A 25518-nucleotide genomic window follows, 5' to 3' on the forward strand; every position below is an offset into this window, starting at 1 on the left:
TCATAAGAACATTTTGCTTTTGCTATCATAACAGCTATCCAGAATAACTTCAAACACCCCACGCTGTGTCTACCTATATGTAAGTATATGAATCTTCATATAGACATATACATATATGAAGATTCAAGCTGAAACAAGACCTTTAGCTTTTTCAAACCCCATCCGTCTATTTTGAAGCACACTGAATAAAAGATTGCCTATACCTTGCCATTTATGAACAGTGCAACAAAATCTTTTATTGCTGACCAGGAACAGTTCCATGTAACAAAGACCTGCGCCCTTGTTCAAAAACAGTCAGATCAGAAGCATCAGACACTAATTATGTCCATACAGTTTAAGTCCACTTCCTTGTGTATAAACACAAGAAAAAACAAATCGCTCGTTTTCTTCAAAACTCAGCCTTATTCACTGTGAGATTTTTTTGGTAAGTGAAATGAGAAATGGTTCTGACACAGTGAACTTCTTATGAAGTTAACTTACTAAGGAAGCAGGTTCTGCAGGAAGAATATAATTTAAAATATACACAAGGAGGCAGGACTGATGAAAAGCTACACAAAACCTTAGATGTACAGCCTTCCTACTGCAACTCTGCAAAATACAAGTTGGCTTTCCACAAAAAAATTGTAAATAAAACATCTTTTACATGGTTTCAAGTGCATAGTTTACAAGTTCAGCCTTATATACCTGTTGTCAGTTTTACAGCGAAGAGGGACAAAGTTTTGACAGATGACAAGAGGATAAGCCCTTTATCATGTTTCACTTTTATTGAACATTTTCTGCAAGTGCAGATTACAACCTTGCTTCAGGTTGCACGCATCAACGTAAGCCATGATAAATCAACGCTTTTTGAAATTCAAATCCTAGCGGTAAGGGGTTAGGTAGTGGTTGATTTCTGTAGTTAGAGAAATTACAACAGTGTAACAGTCATTCATAAAAGCAGTATGGTGCAAGAGGCTCTTTGGTGCCAAAAAGTTGTCAGTAATGCATTTACGAATGCTACTGAGTAGAAAGCAATCCAAATTACAACTCTTCCTCGCAGTGCTACAGAAACATTAAAGGACCCTGGAGACTCCCGTATCTTGAGTAGTCTGCGAAGAAATATCACCATTAAAGAACAGCCGTATAAAAACCAAGGAGAAAAGACTCAAAGGAGAAAGTATATCCTATCTGTCATCCTGAAACACAGGTCAGGTAACGCCCAACCCTGCAGCAGGCATGTTATTTAATCAGATTCAAAGTGAAGTCCATACTGAGACCTGAAAGATCACCGCCTTAAACTTACGCCCACTTATATGGGCATTACGTGGCAATGTACTTGCAACACCGAAATCTTCAGTAGCGCCTAAAGAACATACTGCTTACACACCAGCATGTATCCAGAACAGTCAGAACTCAAACACCTAGAATCACGTAGAAACCCCAGATTTCAAGTGAAGTCTAAGAAACCCTAAAATAATTTGCAAATTCACAGATCTAACTCATGATTATTTTTTTTGAAACCAGATGAGTTTAACAAAAATGCAGACTTACTTGTGATTTTTTTTTTCCAAACTACAATGTATAGGCCGATCCTCGCGTAGATATACACATATATACAAAATTTATAGAAAAAACAAGAGTCCTGTGGATGAGATTCCTAACTTCAGCAAAAGAACACGACACACATGATAAAGGAGAAACAGAGATACAAGGCCAGTTCTGTCATCACAAGCACTTATGGTTCCACGCTAACTTCAGTCATTATTGCATGCATTAGAAGCCTGGAGTTGCAAGTATCTCTGAGTACAGTTGAACCAACTGACTAAATTGCTCTTCCAAAATCTCTCACTTTCAACCTGATCTAAAATTCAAGGTACTATTAAACACATCAAGTAGAAGAGGAAGAAAAAAAACTCATGTCGTTTGCTACAGCATTAAGTGTTGTTAATTGCACAACCTGGCTGGGTTTAGAAAAACCTGCAAGTTTCTATTTCAAAATCTATTCCAACTTGCAACACCTGCACAGAAAGAAACAGAAAAGATAAAATATGCAGCTTCTCAAACACTCCTTTAGAACTACAGCATCTAAAATCAAACATTCCATTTCTTTTAAAATGCAAGTTTGCTTCACTGGTCTACCACTGCAAATCCTACATTTAATTGTGCTGCCTCAGTGTATCTCTGAATACAGCTGAAACATTTGCACCCCCTAGCTGTCATAGGTAAGAGACAGTACTTATATCTAACTTACATTCATTTTCAACTTCAAATTTATTGAGGCAGTTTATATCAATGTATCCATAAAATTATTCAGAAATAACCCAAGTATACCATTTAAACATCTTCATGATTTATCCATTTACACACTCAGTACACAAACAACCCAGCCTCTGTACAGGTTCATCACATGCAAACCACCCATAAAGACAAAAACTTTAATTAAAAATAAGTCACAACTCAGTGTACTGTTTCAACTGCATCTCCATTTACCAAATGGCACATTGAATATTCTCTAAAATAAGATGTTTTTAACAATCTTGTTAAAAAATTCTTGGGCAAAATATTTCTAGACTTAAAAAACATCAAGATTTTTCAAAACACTCAAGATACTATACAACTTATAATAACCTTGAAATAGGTTTACAAGGTTGTTAACCAAGGTATTTACATACCAAATAACGTAAAGCAAAAAATTCGTATTTCTAATGACAAAAAGGTGATGCATTAAAGATTTATGAAATTAAAATTAAGGCTCTTTGTTATAGTTCTTTATGTAACTTTACATAATAGCCAACTTTGGAAATGTCAGTCTTGCACATTCTTGTCAATCTACTGCATTTAAAGCAGTAGAGTATATTAAGTATTACTTTGAATAATTACATTGCTACCTCTATGTTTGAGCATGCTTTTGAAACACTGTAATTATGAAATATTTACAATGTGTAGCCTTCAAACTTTATGTAAAAGTACAAGTATGACTGTCTGATTTGAATACAAACAACATACCTGCAAAAACTTCTTTAATTCTCAAAATTAAACGCAAACTCCTACAATCTTAATAAGCAAACCAGCTCTGAAAAGTTATAATATGTGCCTGAATGTGGACAGAAGTTATGTGAAATAACTCAGACAGTACTGTTTTTCATTCTTCAGACCGAACTATTCTTTGTATCATACTCTGTTTTCTTTAAGCATGTAGAAAAATTAAATATTTTTTAAAAAAATTATTCCAAGACCTACGTATGCTTTCAGAGCGATGTCCATAGGTTTCTTGAAAAACCAATACTGTCTAGCAGGTTGTAATGATTGGTCCACAGTTTATTTCAGGATGTGTGTTCAACTAAAAGCAACTTGCTGTTTTGTTTTTCAACGTCATTTCTCTTAAAAAGCACAGTGATATAAAACACTGAAGACAGAACAAAAAAAAATGGAATGGTAACCTAAGGATCAAATTCATTAGCCATTTCTCCTACTATATCAAAATTTGTAGTCAGAATTGTCTTTATTGACTTTATTTTTAATTTTTTGTACACAAAGAAAAACATGTTCATATCCATCATGAACAAAAACTTAAAAAGGCAGAACTAGAAGACATTTGTGTCCTTCACCAAAGCAAAGCTGTGCTAAAGGTTCCAAACATTTCCATTTTTAAAATAAATATTTTCTTTTTTTCATTGTCTACATTCCAGTCTTCAGAGCATCACTGGAAACTGCGGCCTATCATGAAATACACACTTTTAAACAGAGTCCCAGCTCACTGCGTTTGGTAGCTTGCCATACCATATCCAGCTTGGTTAGGTATTACAGGAGCACCTTGTCCCTGGGCAGGCTGAGCACCAAATCCACCCATCCAGGCAGCAGATGGAGATTGGCTTAAAAAGGAACAGGAAAAGAAAAAACAAAAGAAAAAAATCATGCAAGCTAGTCAAGTTATTTACAAGTCAACAGACTAAAAAAAGAACATAAAACACACTTCCTACGCTACCAGTTACACCAAAATAGAACATTTTATTCTTCTGTGAGTAATTCAGAAGCCTTTTATACCAGGCTAAATGCTGCAACATGTGGTTTCTCAAAACACCATAAGCTTTAAGAGGGGGGGAGTACTGGATACTAGTTAGAGAGAACCACCACCTCCAAAAGGCACGAATACAGGCATGTGTCTGTAATTCCACACCAGTGATGCAGAAATGCAAAAAATCCCCAACACCTAATTGGCAGGAATACCACTGATAGGTTTCTCAGGGCTTTCTCTCTTGCCAATTAAACATTACGAGAAATTAAACAAAAGTTATTTTAGAAGTGTTTTAAAACAAAAAATTCTAGTGAAGGTTTCAAGTATTAAGAGTCCAGCCAAATTCTGGAACTGCAAAAGGGATGTTACGTAGTTTCTTTCCTCCTCAGTCACAAACCCTTTGGTAAACACCAGGGCTCCATGGTTTATATTTCTCCACCACAAGTCAGAATCTCAAACTTTTAGGTAACAGACAAGACCACCACCTGAAACTCCAACACAGAGGCAGTCTTTGTTAACTTTGCGTCTCAAGACACCCATGTGCACAAAACGTCTTATCAAGAACAAGCCAGAGTGACTCACCCCACTATTTGGTCCATGGTAATCATTAAACATAAGCTTTAGCATGCAACAAGGCTTGACACCTTGTGCAATCCTCGAATCAAACGAGCCTGAAGCTCAGACACAACATTATTGGAACACTCTACAAAAAAAAAAAAGTTAAGTACAATTACTCACTCTACTCCAAACCCCTGCTGATTCCAGGCCTGGCCGTACATTCCGTATGACGGTACTTGCCACCCGTTGGCCATGTACTGCCCGTACTGCTGGGGATTTCCGTATACTTGGCTCCACTGCCCCCACTGACTGTAATCCACCTAAGGAGAGAAGAATTCTTAGCTCTTCAGGTTCTAGAGGAGGATTATGTTCCTTTGCAGCTGCTAGAGGCAACACTTTTGACTGTCAGTCACGCTGGCTAAGGCTATTTAGCCACAGTAAATAAATAAAAGTGAGACAGCACTGCGACCTAATTAGATCCTCGTACTGGAAGTGTGCACGCACACGTGCTTCAAATACCAAGGGGTGTTTGGTTGGATGGTCAGCTAGTCTGTGGTAAGAGGGCTAGCAAGAATCAGAATTACCTCCGAGTTCCTCCCTATCTTGAATCATATCCAGCAGACAGTACCAGATATTCCACCAAAATCACTAGCCCAATTTGATGAACAACTGGAACATAACTGAGACAGAACATGGAATTTTGTAAGAATCCTACTACAACGTTTAGCTGTTATAATTGGGATGCGTTACAGATAATTGCTTGCTTTTGTGATACAAATACAAGAACAAACAAAGAAAAGGTGAAAATGCCATTACCTGTTGGAAGTTTTTAGTCATATCAGGGGACTCTTTACCCCAATAACATTTAACAACATGTCCTTCAATTGTGGTTCCATTAACTGAAACAATAGCATGTGCTGCACTTTCATGGGTTGAAAATCTAAAGAATGTAAAAACAAACCAGTGTTATGCTTCGTAGTCCCTTCAGTGCGTTATTTAAAAAAGTGACTCCATACATACAGGAAAATCCCGAGAAGATCTGCTTTCACAGATTTTCATCTTTTCAAGTAAAAAGATTGGTGGCTGCTTAAAAGTTCCAAATTTTTCTATGAACATACGGCAACAACTCTTAAGGCATCAGCTGAAGTTCATTCAAGTGAAATTATAGGAAGATGAATCAGTACTACCTTAAAATCACAGATTTTCTTTTTCTTTGTGCATACCTGACAAAAGAGTAACCTTTTTCAGGAAACACTCTGATTTCCATGATCTGTCCAAACGGTGAAAAAGTCTGTCTCATAAGTTGATCTACAACATAGAACATTTCTGAATTAGTAGCCCTCTTAGTGTCCACAACGTTTCAGCAATTAAAGAAGCAATAAAACAAATTGTACCTGTTAGCCCAGAAGCGATTCCTCCACAGTAAACAGTACAATTTTTTGGACTTGACTGATTTACTACGTCTTCAAATCTCAATTGTTTTGTGTTATCTAGAAAGAGAGAAGGCCGCTTTTGAGCATCAGGCTAGTAGTAACCAGAGTCCCAGATACTTACCTTGTACAGATGTGTGAATTATGCATTTAACAAACACCCAACACTTTATGATAGAGCAGCAGTGCCACCACTACGTTGACTTAACATACCAGAAAAATCTATTTTTTAAGATCCGGAAGCCAAACTAGATATTCAATTAAGTGACATAATTGTGGCAGCACCGTTTCATTCCTCCATTTAACAGTGCCATGCAAGAGAGCAAACACCACAGAACTTTACAGAAAGCTCTTACTTTCTTGTGTACTTTTGGGGGCTGGTGGTTTCCGCGTTGCCCAGTTAGTTCTGATCTGACGGCCTCCCAGCCACTGGCCTCCCATGTGTACAATAGCATTTTCTGCATCCTAAAGAGAGGAAAATAAAGACTACGAATACATACAAATAAGAAGTACGTATAAACCTATGTATAGGATTTGGTTGTCAGCTAATTCCAGCAACTGCTAAAAAGTACATGAAATTCTGAAAAACCTACCTAGTAAGCAGACAAAATCAAGTAACATCAAGACAACGGTTACATAGGAAGGCCCTCACAAGCAATTTGGAAAAGCTTTCTCCCTGTTCCCATCTTCTTTATACAGAGCCAAAGCCAACTACAGTCGTATACACACAGATCCTTGTTGTGTAAAGGTAGTGTATCAGAGTTTATGATGGCTGCCCCAAGAAAGTGCAAGGGTCATAGAGATGCCAGAAGCAACTATTTAGATGAAAGGACTACAGTTTTAATTACAGAAAATAAAATGATTTTGCCAATTGACTGTACCACCAAGAACATAACACACAAAAGCGTATTTGATAGTAACAGATGAAAAGTAGACAGACTTTTTAAATCATCATTTAATTATCCCTCACTGAGAAATTTCTTGGCTGTAACCCAACTAAAGTTTATACCACAAAGTACATGCTGCAGAAGACATGATATAAAATAGAAATGCTTCAATGTGGCCTTCTAGAACCTTAATAGGCACTTATTGTAAAAGGTCAAGTTTAGGCAGATTTAGGGAGAAAAGTTGTAAGTTCAGGGAAGGCTGAATAATGCGTTAATATAATGCTGGGATAGAAATCCACTGAGCTTGCAGTTTCCTACTATTTGCCCCTCCAACCCCCTTCCTCTCTTCTGCCCTTAGAAGGTATGCAATTTACAAAGCAGTCTACCCTCAGACATACCTTCTGTAAGTGTTAAAGTCATTGTATGTATGCAACACACAAACACCCAGAAAAAAAAACAAACAGTCCACAGCCCACACGGCTTAACACCTTATCTTGAATATGAGCTAACAGACAATCTCGAAGCTCACGTTGTAAAAAAGGAAACGTTTGCTAACTCTGCAAGAAGCAATCATTTTTATTTCCCCCCAACTCTTTTGAAAGAAGAGAGGCAGAGCGAATAGTACATATGCTTGAAATGCTTTTCCAAGGGCACAAAGCTTAAGAAAGGAAGTAAAGCACAAGGGACCAAGGGAACACGGGGACAATTTGAAGGTGAATGGCTTGCAGCTCCCTGCCCCACACTGACGGCTTTCAGGACAGACTCATCTCAAATACTAATGACTCAGGAACTCAATCCTCCTCTTTTAGTTATACCCAGTGGTCATTTTGAAGACAATACGTAAATACAATGATGAATTTATGGGAGAACACCAATAGAAAAAAAACTTGCATCCTTGCTCCTAAGGCACAGTAACTTCCAACCAGACAAGGAAACCAAACCAGCTCAAATTCACCTCACTGCTAGTCTTGATGATCACAGGTACAATAAAAATGGAACCAAGACCATGCCATAACTCTTCTAGTCCAATGCAGCAGTTTAATTTTCTCATAATTGTGGTGTGCATTGACACCTTAATGGGTAAGGAAAACCACCCCATATTGTCCTAAATGTATCTTTAAACAAACACTACTCAGTTTTCCAAATCATTTCCAGAATTTTTTTTTTAATTAACTTCAAAATTACCAAGAATAATTTGCTGCAGCTCTTTTATTGGTGTAAGTAGTAGGACATTTTACTGAGGCGCAGAGCTCAAGGAAGCAAGTTCAGCTGTACTTCAGTGTATGCCACGCATGCAGCAGCATTAGGTCCCCAGCAAGACTGAACTTTGGTGTGAACCAAAACCTGCCAAACACTAAGCCCTGCTGTGTAACTGCATGCACAGCTTGGGACTGAGGGCTCCAGGGCTTCACTCTGTGGGGCTTCTACCCTACCACACCACACCACACCAGACGAGGTGCAGCGCCTCAGCTAGCAGACCCAAAATACAGCATCCCAAAGCACTAGGCCCAGGAGCAGATACTCCACTCGCTCTACAAAAGATGGCTCAACAGACTAAGCCCAACTCCAGCGCACCCAAACAAGCTTTCTGCGTTCTGGAATCTTTCTTCAGAATGTTCTTGCACCATTGCAGTCATCTAAATTCTTTCATAATTCTTTTATCCCTTACCACAAATAATGGAAGTTTGATTAAACTGTCTTCTAAACCCAAATTTCCCTTGAGAAAAAGTCTGTTATGTAGTGAGTATATAAACAGGAAAAACTAAAAGAGGAAAAATCTGCAATTATTTTAAATTTACATTGTGATTACTCACCAGTTTGTTATAAAAAGATACAAAACCATAGCCTTTTGACTTTCCAGTTGCCATATCTTTAACTACCCGTGCATCCCTGTGAAAAGAAGCACAGCTATATGAGGGCAATATTAACAACCAGCAAAATAAAAACTAAAAGGAACCACACACACTGTATTGTGAGCATAATTTTTCTTATAAATTCAGTTAGCCCTAAAACTAGTCATTCCTGAACTCTCCCTATTGCTTCTTTACCTGTTAGAAAAAAGCAGTAGGACAAAAAAAATAACATGTAATAGACATGCAACCTATCCACATAACCTATACTGGCTAAAACTAGAATGTTCAAATTGGAAGTATAAGAGAAACAAATTTCCTTTTCTAATATTCTATTGGCTAGGGTCCACTAAGGTTTACTGTTCTATAAATTACTGTAACAATTCTATCTAATTTACCATGCATTTTCTAAATAGTTAAATGTCTTCTGCCTAGTGATACAAAATATATGAAATATTAAAAAAATCGAAAAAGAGGAAAAAATAGGAATTAAAAGGCATACATGGCCTGTTAACAGATTTCTTTATTTTTCTTGGTCAATTCTCTACCATCATTTTGGAGTTTGGGCAGCTGTAAATTTTGAAAAATTGACATTTTCAGAAATTTAAGAAAGGAGAATAAAACTAACAACAATGCTAAGCACACCAGTACGAAAACAACAAATTTACACAGAAATTTTAGTGAGTAAGTTAAAATGATTGGAAATATAGAACTGCACTGAATATAGAATGTTAAAATGTAAATACTAAAATATGTATATATAAATAATGTATAATAAGAATAAATAGAAATGAGAAAAAATCTACAACTGAGTTCCAGTGTGCACAGTTCCTTGCAGTTAGCCTTCAAGATCCTGTCCATTCTTATGAGCAATTCTGCAAAATAACCAGAATGCTATTACTTTTAATTGTGACTTGGACTTTAGAAAAACTGCAGGTCTCAGGTATAAATATAGATTGAGAAACAGAAACCTGAATTATTCTCTTTATATCGATTTTTAAACAGTACTACTTACCACATTAAGAGACAAAAAAGCAAAGTAAACAAAATAGCAGAGGTAAGATTTATGATTCATTTAAAAATATGTGTACAGAACAAGAGAAAAATAAAAACTCTGTTCTTAGAAATATATTCCTGTAAAATCGTATAAAAAATTCATGTGCAACTTTAAAGGATTTCTATGAAGATAAGCTGGTAACAGATTAACAAGCTTTTTGTAGCAGTACTCTTAAATATATATTTTAGAATTCACACGCATTCTTTTAATGTTAAACATGTTCAATTGAAACTCCAGATGATTAATTATCACCTGAATTTTCTGAGAGAAGTCTAAAGAAACTCTCTCAACTGACAGAAGTGTGCACATACTATAAATCCAACATTTTTTATTTTAAATATAATTTTAATTCATCATATCTAGAAAAGTAATTTAATTTCCAATATTAGCTTTTTTCAAAATTTTCAGAAGTTTGACAACAATCTGCTTCATAAAATTATTTAATTGGCTAGTGTTCGATACTGCCTATAAAATGCAGTACAAATGCATTTAAAATATGCCAAAGATGCAACATATACCACTTGGAAAATCACTATTCTGTACACATTCCAAACAATAAAAGAATCACACTTAGAAACAGTAATTAAATTCTAATAAAAAGTTGGAAGATATTAGTACATAAAGTTAAAAGCATATTCCTTTCAGCAAAATTGAAGCACAATTGCATTATTGTATATACAAACACATGATATGAATACCAAGATAAAAAGACAATCCCTCGTTACTGCCCACCCAACACAAAGAAATTAACATCAGAAAAAATATCTAAGAGATAAGAAATAACATTTCAAATCAGAACCACATTTTTACTGTCAGATTTCCTAACCAATATCAGCAATGTTTATTATGATACTTACGATATTTTACCAAAAGGAGCAAATGCTGACTTGATGTCTTCTGTTGTTATTTCTGGACTTAAATCCCCAACGAACACATGGAAGTGATCTGAAAATAAATAATTTACTAATCAAATATTTAACTGCTATCTACAGTTTTAACTCCTGAGAAAGTGATGCTCTGCGTACAGCACTGGGAACCAGGAACGCCCACGATTCCACTCGATGAGCAGCAGCAACTAAACACGTCCACTCCAGTTTCCCCAGTTGTAAAGCAGAAAACAGAAGAATTAGTTTGCAAAGTTCTATTAAACACAAGATGGGAAGGAGAAAAGTTATGTTTAAATGCATTTATGGCAATCACTACCACATGTTTTTAAGTACTTGTGTAGAAGTAATACTGTGCCATTACTTTACTTACTGGATGTATCTTTTTTCTGGCTACTTGGTGTTGTTGCCCAGTTTACTTTGACCTCCTGAAAATAAGTATAAGATTTAGTAAAAATTAATAAAACTCTTACATTTTGTAATGTAATTTAAGGGTTGGTTACAACTGTCAATGTTTAAAAAATCATCGCTCAATATAAAAGACTGGAGCACTTTAAAAAAAACAAAGAACACTTACTAAATAAGATTATTTTTTATTTTTAATTCAACAGTATTTTATTTTAAAAATATTTAATCTTTCTCAACATCTCTAACAAAAAATTCCCATAGGTTTATTTATTTACAAGAACTTATTTCCCTTAAAATTAAGATTACAACATAAACAACTTACCTTTCCCAAAATTTTTCTCCCATTCATAGCAGCTAATGCAGCAGCTGCATCTCTGTGTTCATAAAATTCCACAAAGCAATAAGGGTCATTGCTTGTATGCTGCAAAACAGAAAATCCAACAGAAGAGTTGACCCTTCTGCTATCGGGTTGCTGAGAAGAAAATCCAGGAAAATATATTACTTATAGCTAGAAACGTTAAGAACGATTTGCATTAGATTCATGAAAAAGCCTTTGAAATTATACTTAAATGTAAGAATTCTTAAGATGGGCTTCTTAATGGTCTAGCAGTTTCTGAAGCATTGTTTACTTTATATGAGGTCTCAGTACTGAACTAAAAATAATTCATCTACCAGAAAGGTGATCTGCAGACTGGATGGAGAGGAGGGAAAAGGGGAAGAGTAGAGAGAAGAACAAAATTAGTCTCCTGCCTCCACTATATACTGATAGCTTGAAAAGGTTTGTTCCCCACATACATTTTCACCAATTTTCTCTCTCCTCCTGCTTAAAAAGCTTTCTTTTTATTTACCTGAAAATCATTAGTAGAGCACACTAGTAGAAGTTGCATATTCTTGGCCTCAAGTGAAAAATGTTACACCTAACAGCTGGGAAACACCCCTCAAAAAGGGCTCAAAATAATTAATGATCAAGGGGGAAGACACTGATCAACTGATTGCTATTCTCTTGCATCTGGGATATAACCTGCTTTTGTACACTGACTTAGCAACTCTTCTTTAAAAACACTAACTCACAAATAAAGCTCCCTAAATCAGGATATGAAGAGCAAAGAACACGAAAGCCTTCAGAACAGCTGATCAAGTGGAAATGACTACGAGACACTGGATTTAAGTTCCGCCCAAAAATGTCATGAGTACAAGAGCTAGGGCCTAACACTTGAAACACTAAACACTTGAAAACACTAGCCACTTAGTATGGCCATGCCACATCTTCTGCAAATGAGAAGGGAAAAAGTGAGTGAAAAAAAGTTGATGCAAACGGCTAAAGAGAAAAAACACAAAAGGAAAACATTCAGGTATAAACTCAACTGACTGAAGTAGTAACAATGGGCAGGTAAGAACTACTGAAACGTAACAGCAGCTGTGAAAAGTTTAAAATGCAGGGATTAGAAGGATGGGCAATGTCAACAGGCACTTTGACAGCTACACGCATGACAGCTGCAGGCCAATTCCAGTCTAGAATCCAACCACTTGAAGTTACCTGGGAAGTCAGTTTCAAGGTGTAAGCGTATTACTTTGATACAACTGTAAAGGACTTGTTTGTTGTTTTTTTTTTTTTTTTTTTTTTTTTAAATACCCAAACAACTAACATGCTATACAAAAATGTTTAAAACCTTTAAAGTACGCAGGTAAAGGCACTGCTAATATTTGTAGCTCATGCTGTTTACGGTTATCACTTTGACAAGTTTACAACTCTACCTGAAAAAGACACTGTCCTCCCTCTTATTTTCTGCATGCCTCATTCTCTTTGAACCAGAGAGTAATTATAGGGCATTGCTCTGTATCAAAACCCATTTCCAGCAGTATAAATACACTATTTACAGTACCTCTGAAATGCAAACATACCCTAAAGGATGCAACAAAATACCCCTCCTAGGTATTCCAGAGGTGAAAGCCACTGCCCTTTCTACCTTCAAGATATGAATTCCCCTCTCACCAAGATCTTTTTCCACACCCTCTTCTTTGTGAAGCCTGTCAGGTGGCTTTGGGGCAGTGAGGGCAGACAGCACACTGAGTAAATGGGTGCTGAACTTGCTTATTTCTGTGGTTATAAAAAATAAAACAAGCATTGGAATTTCTCATCCACTTTGTAGCAAATCAGAGTGATGCCAACACCTCTCACTCAGCCAGTGGCAGCACCCTATTTCTGAAGGGCATGTGACAATCACCATTTCTCTAAAGCAAAACCACCAAGAATGTTCTGTAACACATGCTACTTTCTTCTCGTCTTTCTCCAATAACCATGGCAGAACTCTTACCTTCACTAGGAAGCTTTAATAAAGGTGCCACGTGAGAAATTACTACTTAAGTCGAAGATGAGAGTGATTTAACAAGCATCAGGTTAATTTGTGGCTAAAAGCAAAAAAGCAGCATGCCACATTGAAAGGAAAAGCAGATCACAGAAGAGTTACTATCGTGGTGTTCCTAAGAGGGTAAGTCTTGTGACCAAGCTCACTTAATATTTTCATTAATGTTCCTGATAAAAAAAGAACAACAGAACCAAAAATTAAACCTAGCACAAGTTCTGATTAGTCCCTGCCTGCTAGAAGATTGTGGGTTATAAATAAAGAAAGAAGGAAGAACACTAGGCAGCAAAAAGTTGCCTAGGATATGTCAAGAAGATCACAGAAATAGCTACCAACCCTAAACATATCAGAGTGTTTACAAACGTGAGAGAATAAAGTATTAATACTTACCAACACTTTGTACAAAAACCTTATCTGGGATACTAAGGAAATTTTGCTCTAAGAAAAAATTCATTTAAGAACAGCCTAGTGTGGACAAGACCTACTCCAATTTAAAGAAGAGGCTCAGGACATATTTCAAAGAATTTTTGACTGTCCTGCTGTAGTGAAGAAGGAAAAACTACTAAGATTGTTGTTCAGATAAAGTCAAAAATGGAAAAAATAGTCATGGATAACACTGGAAACAAGAAAGTTTTTGATTATCAGAACAAGATGGTTCTGAAAAGAGAGGGCAACAATCCTTTACATTAAAGTAGAATCTCATCATCAGTTGACAGCAGATATGGCAGGGCTACCAGCAAAAGTACAGGACTGTGCTCAACAACAGGTCTCTTCTGCAGAAGGGTATCAGAAAACATAAACAAGATTGACCCCAGAAAACAGATTACCAGTAATGTCAAAAGAAGCCCCCACAATTTTACCCTCAATTACATTATTGTTGCTACCCCTCTGGATGTGAAAGGCCTTACCTCTGTTATCATTTTACAGCTTTTGCATGGTCCGATCTGGCTGAATAACTGAAGTATAAGGACTTCAGTCACATCTCTGGAGAGGTTTCCTACATAGCTACACAAGGAAACAAACAAAAGAATTAAACCAGAACTTTTCACCTTTTAAAATGTTACTTTTTTAATCCTTAAATGACTATGAAAAAATCTCCCTTTAAAATCCCAGGCATCTTAAATTGAAAGACATTATTTACAAATGATTTTATGACAGAGCTTTAATGCAACATCCATGTGTTTTTTAAATTAAAAAGTTGGCAGCACAACTGAGAACGTGAAGCATGAAACAGACATAACACTGGACATCCGTATCTAGCACCAAGCCTTTCTTCAAAGCAGTGCCACGAGCAGGAAGAACGCTGCTCGGGAATGTTGGATAGAGCAAGCGACCAACTGGGCAACGATGTTTTAAGTTTCACTTCCCACTGAGCATCTAATCAAGCCCACTTTTAATCTGGGTACGAACCCACAGCTAACGCCTCCTATTTCAACAGTAGCTATCGGACACAGACCGTGCTGTGCCTTGCAAGCAACCACCTCAGTTCTTCTGTTTTCCTGAAGTGGGAAACCTGGTGGCTCAGCAACAGGCAAGGCAATCTGTGCAGCACCACGACACAGGACCACCTAGCCATGTAGCTCAACAGCTACCACCTCTGTAAGAACTCCCCCAAGTTTTAGCAGTGTTATTTTAATATCACCCACGCTTATCAAAATTTATTTATAAAGCCTTAGAAATTCCAAAACTTGAAATTGTTTTTATGAAGTTTAGATGGAGTCCTACAATTACACAAATAGTAAGAAAACAACCAACCAACCACACACAATAGCCGAGTTCTAGAACCACTCCTGGATACTCTGCTACGTTTTAACACCCACAAAAAGTAAAACCAGGTCACAGAGATGGCTCAGAAAAAGTCAAACATACAAAACAGAACTCCTTTAAAAAAGCGTGCCCGATTTGGAATCAAACTCCATTGGTAAGGGAAAGGCACATCATGTCAGCACAACTCCACACTGGCAGCCCAGGAGCACTCGTTCTTTACAAAAATAAGCCTGTCAAAGTATAAGGTACACAAATACAACCAACAACAAGAATGCAACTTCTGAGATCTAGCTGTTGAAAGAAAACACACATTTTATCCATTACACTCTGACCTACTATCGAATCCCCTAACAAGAAGTCAGTGGGAGCTGTTAGCACACTCCGATAAGCTTCACCACGAGCCAGCAGCTCTCAGTCCACGTGTAGGCCCGGTAAGCGTGTGCCTCTCTCACTTACTGGGCATCCCTCGGAGTAAAAGTCTTAAAAGCTACTTCTGTGGTTGACAACTGGCCTGCCACTTAGCTCGAGCAAAATTACAACTGACACCGCTTGTTTTCATTTGAACACCACACAATGAAATTCAGAGGGTTTTATGCTGATACTCTTTCAAAAGCTCAGCTCCAAACTCGGCGTCAGGAGAGAAGTGCTGCACCAGATCCAGAGCTGGTTTCCGACAGGATGCCACCTAACACAGACACATCCCTTAAACGCATTCACGTATTCTTCATTTTCTTAATAAACATGCATGAATTAGGAGACATCGCTAAAGGAAGCTGCATTTGTAGACTGCGCTGTTAGGAAGCATTTTGGGAAAGTTAAGACCTGCCAAGCCAAGGAAGACGCCCCCCGTCAGACAGCTTGCCTGCCTCATGGACTTTTCAACTCCCTGTCCTGAAAATGTAGAAGATCTGGCTAAGTGTTTAACTGCTATCTGGAACCCTAACTAAGCTCGTTAATCATTCACCAAGTTAAAATCACCAAGCACTAACAGTTTTAAGTGGAAACACTGCCATTTGCAGACATTACTAAAATCCGATGGAAAAATCTGGTTTCAAGTAAGAGCTCCCCCGGGAAGTGTCAGCACTGACACTGCCACCAGTGGTTGCTGCCCGGTACGTGCTGGAGCACTGACTTGAAGGAAACACTGGGCAGTCCTCCCAGCTTCACCCTGCTGCAAAGTCAGGCACAGCGAAGAACACAGTAACAACACAGGAAACCAAAGGCTCAGCATCTTCTGCATATCAGTATGTTTTTCAGAGTTCTTATGTTTCCAAAGTACCATTTGCAGAATTCCTTTTGGAATTCCTAAACAAAAATGCCAGGAAAATTGTTCCTTCCAAACCCATTCAATGAAGCTAAGCTGTGCTGTTGGAAGCAGTACCAGGTGGCTTTCCACCCCACCATGTCTTCTGCGAGATGCCACATCGTAACCCTCAGCTATGAAACAGGCTGCATAAAAAAACAAATGAGCAGAGTAATTGTGGACCACCTGACTGCTAGATTCAAAGGGGATGTAAAGTCCTAATGGTCCCTTAATTCTCTGTGTGTGTATGATAAATGCTGCCTTGATGATCACCATTACCATAACCAGAAAGCATCAACACCTTACACAATTTGCTAATGCTCAGAAACTTGAATACACCGAGAATACTTCACAGCAAAAGGCTCGTGTGACACAGACAGCATCCACAGAACCCAAAACTCTTGAAGTTCATGTAAAACACATGAACACGCACCGCTACAAATTCGAAACAACGCATAAAGGTCAGGACTTGATGGCTGCTTTCATGTCTTTAACTTGGTAGATTGCAGTGACATTACCTCCTGCAATACAGTTAAAGATGACTGGAAAAAAAAAAATCATACAAGTAAACAGCTCCAGGTACCATGTTTGAATAGTGTATCTCTAAGGAAAGAAATATATTCAACACATTAGGAACAGAAACCTTACCTTTCTGGAAACACAACACGTCTCAGCTGATGCTAATCACCTGGCACATACCACCAGACTACTGGGGCACCCAAATTTCCCCTTTTTAACCTCAACTTATGCATGATATAACACAGTACTTTCTATTCTACTTCGTGAAAACGAAGTAAGCAGAAATACACCTAAAGAAAACACATGGCCTTCAAAAGGCCGTTCCACAGAATTTCAGTATTTCTGGTTTGTTATATCTGACAGGATGTATTATTCAGACTTTTAAAAAAATCATAAAACTAACAGAGAAGAAGCACTTACTATACTTTTATAGGCTGTCGTCTTGGTTAATGTGACAGGGCAGCAAAAGTTGGTTTTTTTTTGCATACAGACAGTAGCGTTTGTTCCCTTCTGCAAGTTTGAAGCACTTACATACCAATTAATAAGCACATACAAAAAAAAACAAACCACACATATTTATTTATACACACACAGAGAAATATACCCTGACACAAGTTTCAATACACTATATTCGAATGCTGCTGACAATTCAAAGAACAAGAAACTGCATTTCAAATTTGGAGATCTTGTAAAATTGTACAAAAAAAAAAATAAGAGATGCAAATAGCAGCAATTAGTTTAGAGTTTAACTCTTGGGGTAAGGAAGAAAGGGACATTTACAGCCATCACTTTTAGGTCCACAAAAGCTCCCCTACATACTACTTTGCTGAAAGACAGTAAAAAAGCTTTCACGCTCATGCAGACAACATGCAAGAAATGGCAGACTCCACTGAAGAAAGTATTATAAGGATTAACGCAGCCGCTGTGGTGAAAATTCCCTACAAATTCCAGTAGCATCCCTCTGAGTAATGCTAGTGTACTACAGAAAATAAAATTAGAAAAATCTAGTCCCTACACTACCCCTCTACAAGAGGATTGAACTGAAGGTGTACAAGAAAAGTGAATCCAGCTTTGGGCTCAGAGCTGAAGGGTCTGACTTGTGCATCCAGTCCACAGGACTTGCTGCACAACACAGCAAGGCAGCAACCTGCAACAGCGTACAGGTATTTAGTGAGTGCTCCTGACATTTTTTTGGATAACATCAATAAGAACAAGCAAATTGGGAACTTTTCTTCCCATTGTCCCTGGCAGCTGAAAACACCAGCACCAGAAGAAGTTTCTGATGGCCTGGTTTCCACTCTGAAGTAGAAGCAGGACTTTGATACCGCTCACGATGGAGAGACCCAGCAGTGCCCATGGAAAACAGAGCTTTCAAGAGTTCTGTACAAAGAACTCAGAAGCCCATCGCTCAGATCACAGCCAGCAAAGAAAAAAAGTACACTTTGTTGATTTTCTGTACCATGGGTGACTTGACGGGTGCTGACCAGGATCTAGATGTCACCAGGGAAAACACGACACAGAAGTCCACCTTTCTCGAGTTATCTGCAAATTGTTCAAAGCAGCAAGGAGAAGTTTTTGGCAGAAAACACTGAGTGTTGTTCTCCACGTCTCCATAAAGGCCTGTTAGTTATGAAACATGAGAAAAAATGGAACTGGTGTCTATTTTCTATATTAAGCCACAGAAGATATTTTGAATTCTTAGAGGTTCATCACTGACCTACCACAACCGAGAACAACAAAGCAATCCCTGCAGGTTTTCCTTTAGTATTTCATTTATTCCTTCAGCAAAGCCATCTATAAAGCTTCACTTATCAGCCAAGTGCTTATGCACGCCATCGAGCAGAATAAACAATTTATTCTTTACTTAGGCCTTCTCCTGTAAAAACAAACAAGCTAAACTAAAGAGTTCAACTCACAGTACTATTAGTTGCTCCTGGGGACAGCACATCTTTTATTTGTAAGGAAGATCATAACAGATACAAGGGAGAACTATTACCCCGCACAATAACCTTTAAATACGAACTTGCAATTATAAATTTAAAGGTATTTCAGATACAAGGAGGGAGAAGAGGGAGGAAGAAGAAACGCTACGGCAAAATGTTTGTGTTTTATGAAAACAGCCCTGAAAGAATTTTAGGAAAGTAACCTGACATGACTGTGATTGCTACGAAATTGCTAGGAACTGAACGTGTATGCTCTTTACTAGTTTGACAAATTATACGGGGAGTCACATGTGTGCCACACAACCTCCTGGGCAGCTGTAGTGATGGCATTTCAGACATCTGAGCACAAATGCAATTTTTTTCCTCGTCGAGTGACCACAGGCTAAGTCAGGCCACTGCTGGATGCTTTGAGGAAGATGAACCCACTTCAAGCGTAGCGCCGAAACTTGTGAGCGGTAAATAAACATCTTAAAATTCGGTCCAGATAGAGCTCTTGAAACAAAAGAAAGGAGGAGGAGGAACCGATCAGGACCAGAAAAGAGCCCCCAGTAAAACATGGGGCACCTTCGGCCTTTTCCCTCTGCTCCTTCTCAGGCAGCGCTCTGGGAACCACTTCCACTCCGCGGGCCGAGCAAAGTCAGACCACTTGGGCAGTCAACACAAAAAGTGAGAGTATTTAGGGTGCAGTTATTCAAACTTAACATCTCAGGGAGCAAAGACTGGGCAGGTACTTGTACTACACCACGAGCAAGTTAACAGAACTTTTCCAGACCTAGCAAGGAGAAAAACAACACACATTGCCTCGAAAAGCCTCAAATGCCAAGTCATCATTTTGGTGCTGGAAACCAAACTGAGCAATTCCGAGCTGTTTTGCCCTGCCTCAGTAGTTTCTTCAAAGCGGCTTCCCACCCAGAACATCTTTGCGAGCCTTCCTGAAAGCCACTGTCCCTAAAACTAAACAAAGATTGGGTTGGCACCGTCCCGAGCCGTGTCTCGCGTGCGGGCGGCCTGAACACGGTCCTGTTGTGGTGCTGAGTGTTGGAGCGGAGCTTTTTTTAATCGGGGAGCTCCCCAAACCCCCTCACCCCGCCGTCTGGGTGCTCACACCTGCCCAGGCAGCGGGGCCCCCCGCTACAAGTTCACAGCGTGCAACAAAGCCAGCCCTGCGGGGCAGCACCCAGCTCACCGGCAGCAAAAAAAAACTCAAATCCTCAATGCTTAAACAGCGAGCAGAGGGGGCAGCCCCGAGTTATTACACGCTGCCTTCAGACCCCACCACACGCAGCCCCTCACAGGGCCCTCCTGCACCAGCGGCCGCCTCACGGGGGGCAGCTCCAGCCCTGGGGGGGCCCCACAGGGGGCTCAGGGACCCCCCCGCGGGGCTCCACACACACCCGGGGCACCGCCACAGCCCCTCGGTCTCCCCCAAATCCCCCAGCTCCCCCTCAGCACTCACAGGGTCCGCGGCTGCCCGTCGTCTTCCATAATGGTGCGTGAGCGCCGCTCGCAGCCGCAGCCGGAGGGTGACGGGGCCCGGGGGGGGGGGCTCCGCGGCGCAGGGAGCCTCAGGGAAGCTGAGGCGGAGCGGCCCCGGCCGCCCTCGCTCCGTCTCCTCGCCCCCTCGCCGGGTCCCTGCGGCGCGGCCCGCTCGGCGGAGGCGAGAGGCACCACAAAATGGCCGCCGCCGCCGCCAGCCGCTCAGGAAGCCGCGCTCCGCGCAGCCGCGCCCCCCGCCGGCCCCGCTCCCTGCCTGGGCTCGGCCCGGCCCCGCTCCTGCCCGCGCCGCTCTCGCTCCGCCGCGCCGCGGGGCGCTCTGGGGATCGTAGGCGCGGCCGGGCACAGCTCGGCGGGGCGGGAGGGCTGCCCACCGCCTCTCCCCCCCCCCACACACACACACCTCGTTTCTGGGTGTTGTAGTCCGCCGGCCGCTCACGGCCCAGCGAGGGGAGGGAGGAGGGAACTACAGCTCCCAGCATGCCCCGCGAGAGGGGAGAAGGCGGGCCCCGCCCGCGCTGCGCGTTCCGCCCCGCCGCGGGGGCGAGCGCGGGCGGCGCGGGAAGGGGCTGCGTGGCCCCGCTAATTGCCCCCCTTCATTAGCGCCGCGTCCTGGGCGCTGAAGACGGGTCCCAGCGAATAAAAAGTTGTCGTTGTTGTCGTGTGTTGTTGTCGTTGGTTAAAATTAATCGGTTTTGGGTGTTGCGCCCCAGCGCGGGCTTTGTGATTTTGGGACACCCCAAAACACCCTCTGGGACACCCCAAAACGCGTTTTTGGGACACCCCAAAACACCCTTCAGGGACACCCCAAAACACCCTCTTGGGACACCCCAAATCACCCTCTGGGGACACCCCAAAACACCCTTCAGGGACACCCCAAAACGCCCTCTTGGGACACCCCAAAACACCCTCTGGGATACCCCAAAACACCCTTCAGGGACACCCCAAAACACCCTCTTGGGACACCCCAAAACACCCTCTTGGGACACCCCAAGTCACCCCCTGGGACACCCCAAACTGCCCTCTTGGGGCACCCCGCCCCTGGCTTGCACAGGGCTGAGGGGTGTGGTGTTGGATCTAAGGGTGGTTTTTGAACGCGCTTGGAGGCGGGGAGGGAAATCCAAACGCCAGAAATGCCATAAAAAGGCCACGTAAATCAGGCTGTGACTTACATCAGCTGCTTGGTTTTACTTTGTTCAGTCACGGCTGGGAAGGTCTCGGGATATACCCACGGTGCGTGTACAGCTCCTCATCGCCATCAAACACTGCTGGTGGCTGGTACCACAGATGCCCAAATGGTCCCTCAGCCTCATTCCTGAGGCAATTTTTGGCAATTTTGGCAATTTCAGCAGAGGTATCAAGCAGTGTTCTCCTGAAGCTCTTTGGAAGTGCTGTCCTTTCTCACAGCACTGCTGTTTGGGTATAAAAATTCCCATATTTCCATTCTTCACATGTTGAGTATTGGACAATTTTCCGAGAGCCAGCACAATTGTCACACAGAATTCACACTGACAAAGGAGAGCAGGTTAGGCTGGACAAAAACAGCCTAAAACTGTTCAGACGGTGCATCAAAACCCAGTCTTCATGTTGAGGGGAACACATGAGCAGCTAACAAACTATGGTTACGTGCATTACAAATATTTGAGCACGCTGGAATGAATTTTCAGTTTACCACATTGCTTTTCTGTTATTCCCTCAAAACTTCTGAGAAAAATAAAATAAAATAAAATAAAATAAAATAAAATAAAATAAAATAAAATAAAATAAAATAAAATAAAATAAAATAAAATAAAATAAAATAAAATAAAATAAAATAAAACAAAACATAAAAATCCCTGCTAACGCCATTAAATGATCTCATTACAAAAAATATTTAATAGAAGAATTTTGGTAGCTTTTATTTTTCTGTAGCTAGTAACAAGCTAAATTAGGCATTGCCAATTAGGAAACGGATCAGAATAACTCTGTATAGGCGGAGTATGAGTTCCTCACTGGCAGAATAATCACAGCACTTATTCTGGAAGAAATTCAATTTGTGTACACATTGCATATTCAAGTACTACTAAATGCTCTCCCTCTTCCAAAATAGTAACATTGTGAAGAAAACTGCCTATATACTTATCAGACTAGTTATTTTCATGCCTGCTGCTCCCACAGCAATGTTTTCCCAGCTTTGACTTAAACACGCAAGGCTGTTGCCAGGCACGTATTTTGGCAGCAGCTCTCCTGGCTAGATGCCGCATGTGTTTTAGAAGTATACATGGGATGATAGGTGCTTCAAGTAGCTTTTTACAATGCATTGGAAAACACAGAAGGTTGAATACCTCGGGAATCACTGGAAGAGTCCAGCCATGGGATTAGTATAGTCAAAGACCATCAAGAACCCATGCACCCAGCAGGAACCAAGCTCTTCATGGTCAGAACCACCACTGGCAGCAGCAGGAGGCATGGGCAGAGGTGCTGGATACCAGTGGTGGGGGCAAATTCCAGCGTTGTGCCCACTTCTGAGGGCACCGTGTCCCGCTGAAGTGGCTTGCTTAGTGCCCTGCATGTACCCAGGTCGGAGACCTGATAGAAGACATATTTCTATAGCATGGGCAAAAATGACTCCTGATGCAAGCCATACGTGTGGCATTGAGGGTTGCCTAAGCTACAAAATAACCAGCAGCTCAGCAGGAGTTTGCCTTGCTCTGTGTGTCCTGTAAAACTGACACCACGTCTGTGTGATCCACACCTGATAGACTGAAACCTTGGCATAACGTATGCAGATCAGCAATGCCTCCTAGTAATGTCTGTGGGCTAAAAAAGTGAATGAACCTGGAATATCCATCCATAAATGTGATCGCAAACACTTCTCTGAGAAGAGCCACTTCATTTACAGCAGCAATGCAAAACAGAAACCTTTTCGTTCAGAGGCAGTTTTTTAAAAAAGATTACATTACCAAAATATTTTAAATATTCTGCTATATGCAAAATGACCAGCTATCTCCAAACCCAATCAAAACAACACTCAGAACTTAAAAATACCTCTTCACTTAAAAATACCTTGCACTAATGAAACTTCACACAAACTCTCCTCATTTTTTGCCCTTTAAACCTTGCTTTTTGCTTCTCTTTTTTTTTTTTTTTTTTTTTTTTTTTTTCAGGTCATGCAGAAGATATCGGGGTCTGGATATACAGATGATATATAGAGCTATATACATATATCCAGATTGAAGAGTGCAATTATTTATTTTGTGTGTTTGGTTATTTGGGCCATAATCTGTAAATCATGGGCATTCTCTGGATGTTATGATGGTTTGCAGTGTTTATTGCTACATGAAACGATGCAGCATGAAAGATGACTTGCTGCAAGACATGGAAATGGCGTTGGACTGCCCATTACCGACTAGCATCAATAATCTTCAACCCCATCACAACTGCCATGTTCCTGGCAGTGCAAGCATTATTGTTAAACACAGCAATAAATAATAATAATAATAATAAAAAAAAACTTTGAGGAAAATTTATTTCCTGAGTTCAAGCTTCCCAGTTTGTATTAGTCTGGCAGAGGCCACGGAACTGTGAGTATTCGAATACTGTTTTGTGGAGAAGGATGTAAGATTTATTCAGAGGTGGTGAGAGGCACATAACAAGGTGAGCAGGACCCACTTGAACTGAAACCTGCTGGAGAGCTGTATTTGTGCCAGATCAAGCCATTCCATTTGCAGAAGTAACTCAAAGTTTGTTTGCTTTTATTCTACCTTTCTGTCAGTGTTTGGCCACTTTATATAGGTGTGTTTTGGTAATATTGTCTTTTAACATGAAAGACATGGCAAAATAATGTGAATTCTAGAAATCAAACTTACACATCCCCAGCAACTGCCTTTACAGCACTGGTGCTGCAACCACTTGGTTACACTTGAAGGACTGTAGGCATAGCATGAAGAGCTGATCGCAGAGATAATTGGAGACAAACAGACAACATGAACCCCTACAGAAATGCCTAAGAAGGTTCTTAGGCCTTCCATCCATGAAACCAAAGAGGCCTTTGCAAGGAACCCAGCATTAGTTCTTACACCAGACCAGCGTGTGGCAGAAGACCTTCACCGATGCTGAGGACAGGGTCAGGCAAATGGCTGGGGACAACCCACTAGAAAACGGAACATGAAGTGACACAAAAGTTGTCTTCTTAACATGAGTTTAAAAAGAGGCAGGCGCATTTCAGCTTCAGAGACATGTAAGGTCCCGGCTACTTGCCGTATCACATGAGACTTAATTACATCCACATTCAAGGAGGGAAGCACTTTATAAGGCACTTGGGAGCTGACTTAGATGCCTTCTCAAAGTACATGATAGAAACGAAGCGCTTCTAGTAGGTTTAAAGACTGACACGATATTCAGAGCGTTGGATAGCACTGAGAACTTCTCTGGAAACACCATTATTCAATTATGTTTTCCCGTTAACAATTACTTTCTGAGATTTGTTAATTAGCATGTCTTAATCTGTTTGTTATGTATGCCTTGATACCTTTCTGTAGCTCTAATTTGCTAAACAGAATGTCATTTATCTTTGTGTAAAGACAATCATTCATTAAGTACAATGGCCCATTTTACCTCTGCAACTGTTTCTACCTGCCAAAGCAGCAATCTCCTTAAAAGCAAAGTAAGGTCTAGTGAGTAAACTTATTTTCCATATAACCACTTCTTAGGCACTGAGTCCTATGTGGTCTTTTTGTTGATTTATTTACAGCTGATATTTAGTTGTTGGTCATAAGTTATGTGATTCATCATGATATTTTCAAGTGAGGTAAAGCAATTCTTACCTGCAGCTGCTAGCACAGAAAATCTCAAGGATGCTCCAAGTCAGCACCCCTCTGTCACAGCAAACCTATGACCGAGAAAGGGCTCAAAGCATTAGGAATGAAATGAAGAAGTTACCAAATCATAACACGGCCAAACGAGAAATTAAGACAGCATTTATAATCTGTGGTCAGCCAATTATCTCTGTTTTCCAGCAACACTGCTTATTCCAGTGGACAGTTGATGCTACAAGAACATTCCCTACAAACAGCTTTCACT

The 25518-nt window shown here is 40.3% G+C and overlaps 1 protein-coding gene across 4 annotated transcripts; it reads right to left on the reverse strand.

Annotated features, from left to right (window-relative positions):
- Nucleotides 1–749: 749 nt before the first annotated feature.
- On the reverse strand, nucleotides 750–20639 carry TIAL1 (TIA1 cytotoxic granule associated RNA binding protein like 1). Of its 4 annotated transcripts, none has more exons than XM_032191029.1 (12): nucleotides 20420–20639; nucleotides 14340–14436; nucleotides 11391–11540; nucleotides 11034–11088; nucleotides 10634–10721; nucleotides 8684–8759; nucleotides 6339–6447; nucleotides 5947–6042; nucleotides 5776–5860; nucleotides 5369–5492; nucleotides 4733–4872; nucleotides 750–3851 (listed from the first exon to the last, which is right to left on the reverse strand). In XM_032191029.1, exons 1-12 carry the CDS (start codon nucleotides 20446–20448, stop codon nucleotides 3734–3736), a joined length of 1167 nt encoding a protein of 388 aa, XP_032046920.1. In that variant the 5' UTR covers nucleotides 20449–20639; the 3' UTR covers nucleotides 750–3733. The 4 variants fall into 4 exon arrangements, with proteins under 4 accessions (XP_032046920.1, XP_032046921.1, XP_032046922.1 ...); XM_032191030.1 differs by having other exon boundaries at nucleotides 11391–11489; nucleotides 20420–20638; XM_032191031.1 differs by lacking the exons at nucleotides 11034–11088; nucleotides 11391–11540; nucleotides 14340–14436; nucleotides 20420–20639 and adding exons at nucleotides 9222–9289; nucleotides 9526–9594 and having other exon boundaries at nucleotides 10634–10697.
- Between the last annotated feature and the right edge of the window lie 4879 nt (nucleotides 20640–25518).

The sequence above is a fragment of the Aythya fuligula genome, chromosome 7 (assembly GCF_009819795.1).
Source record: "Aythya fuligula isolate bAytFul2 chromosome 7, bAytFul2.pri, whole genome shotgun sequence".
NCBI lineage: Eukaryota > Metazoa > Chordata > Aves > Anseriformes > Anatidae > Aythya > Aythya fuligula.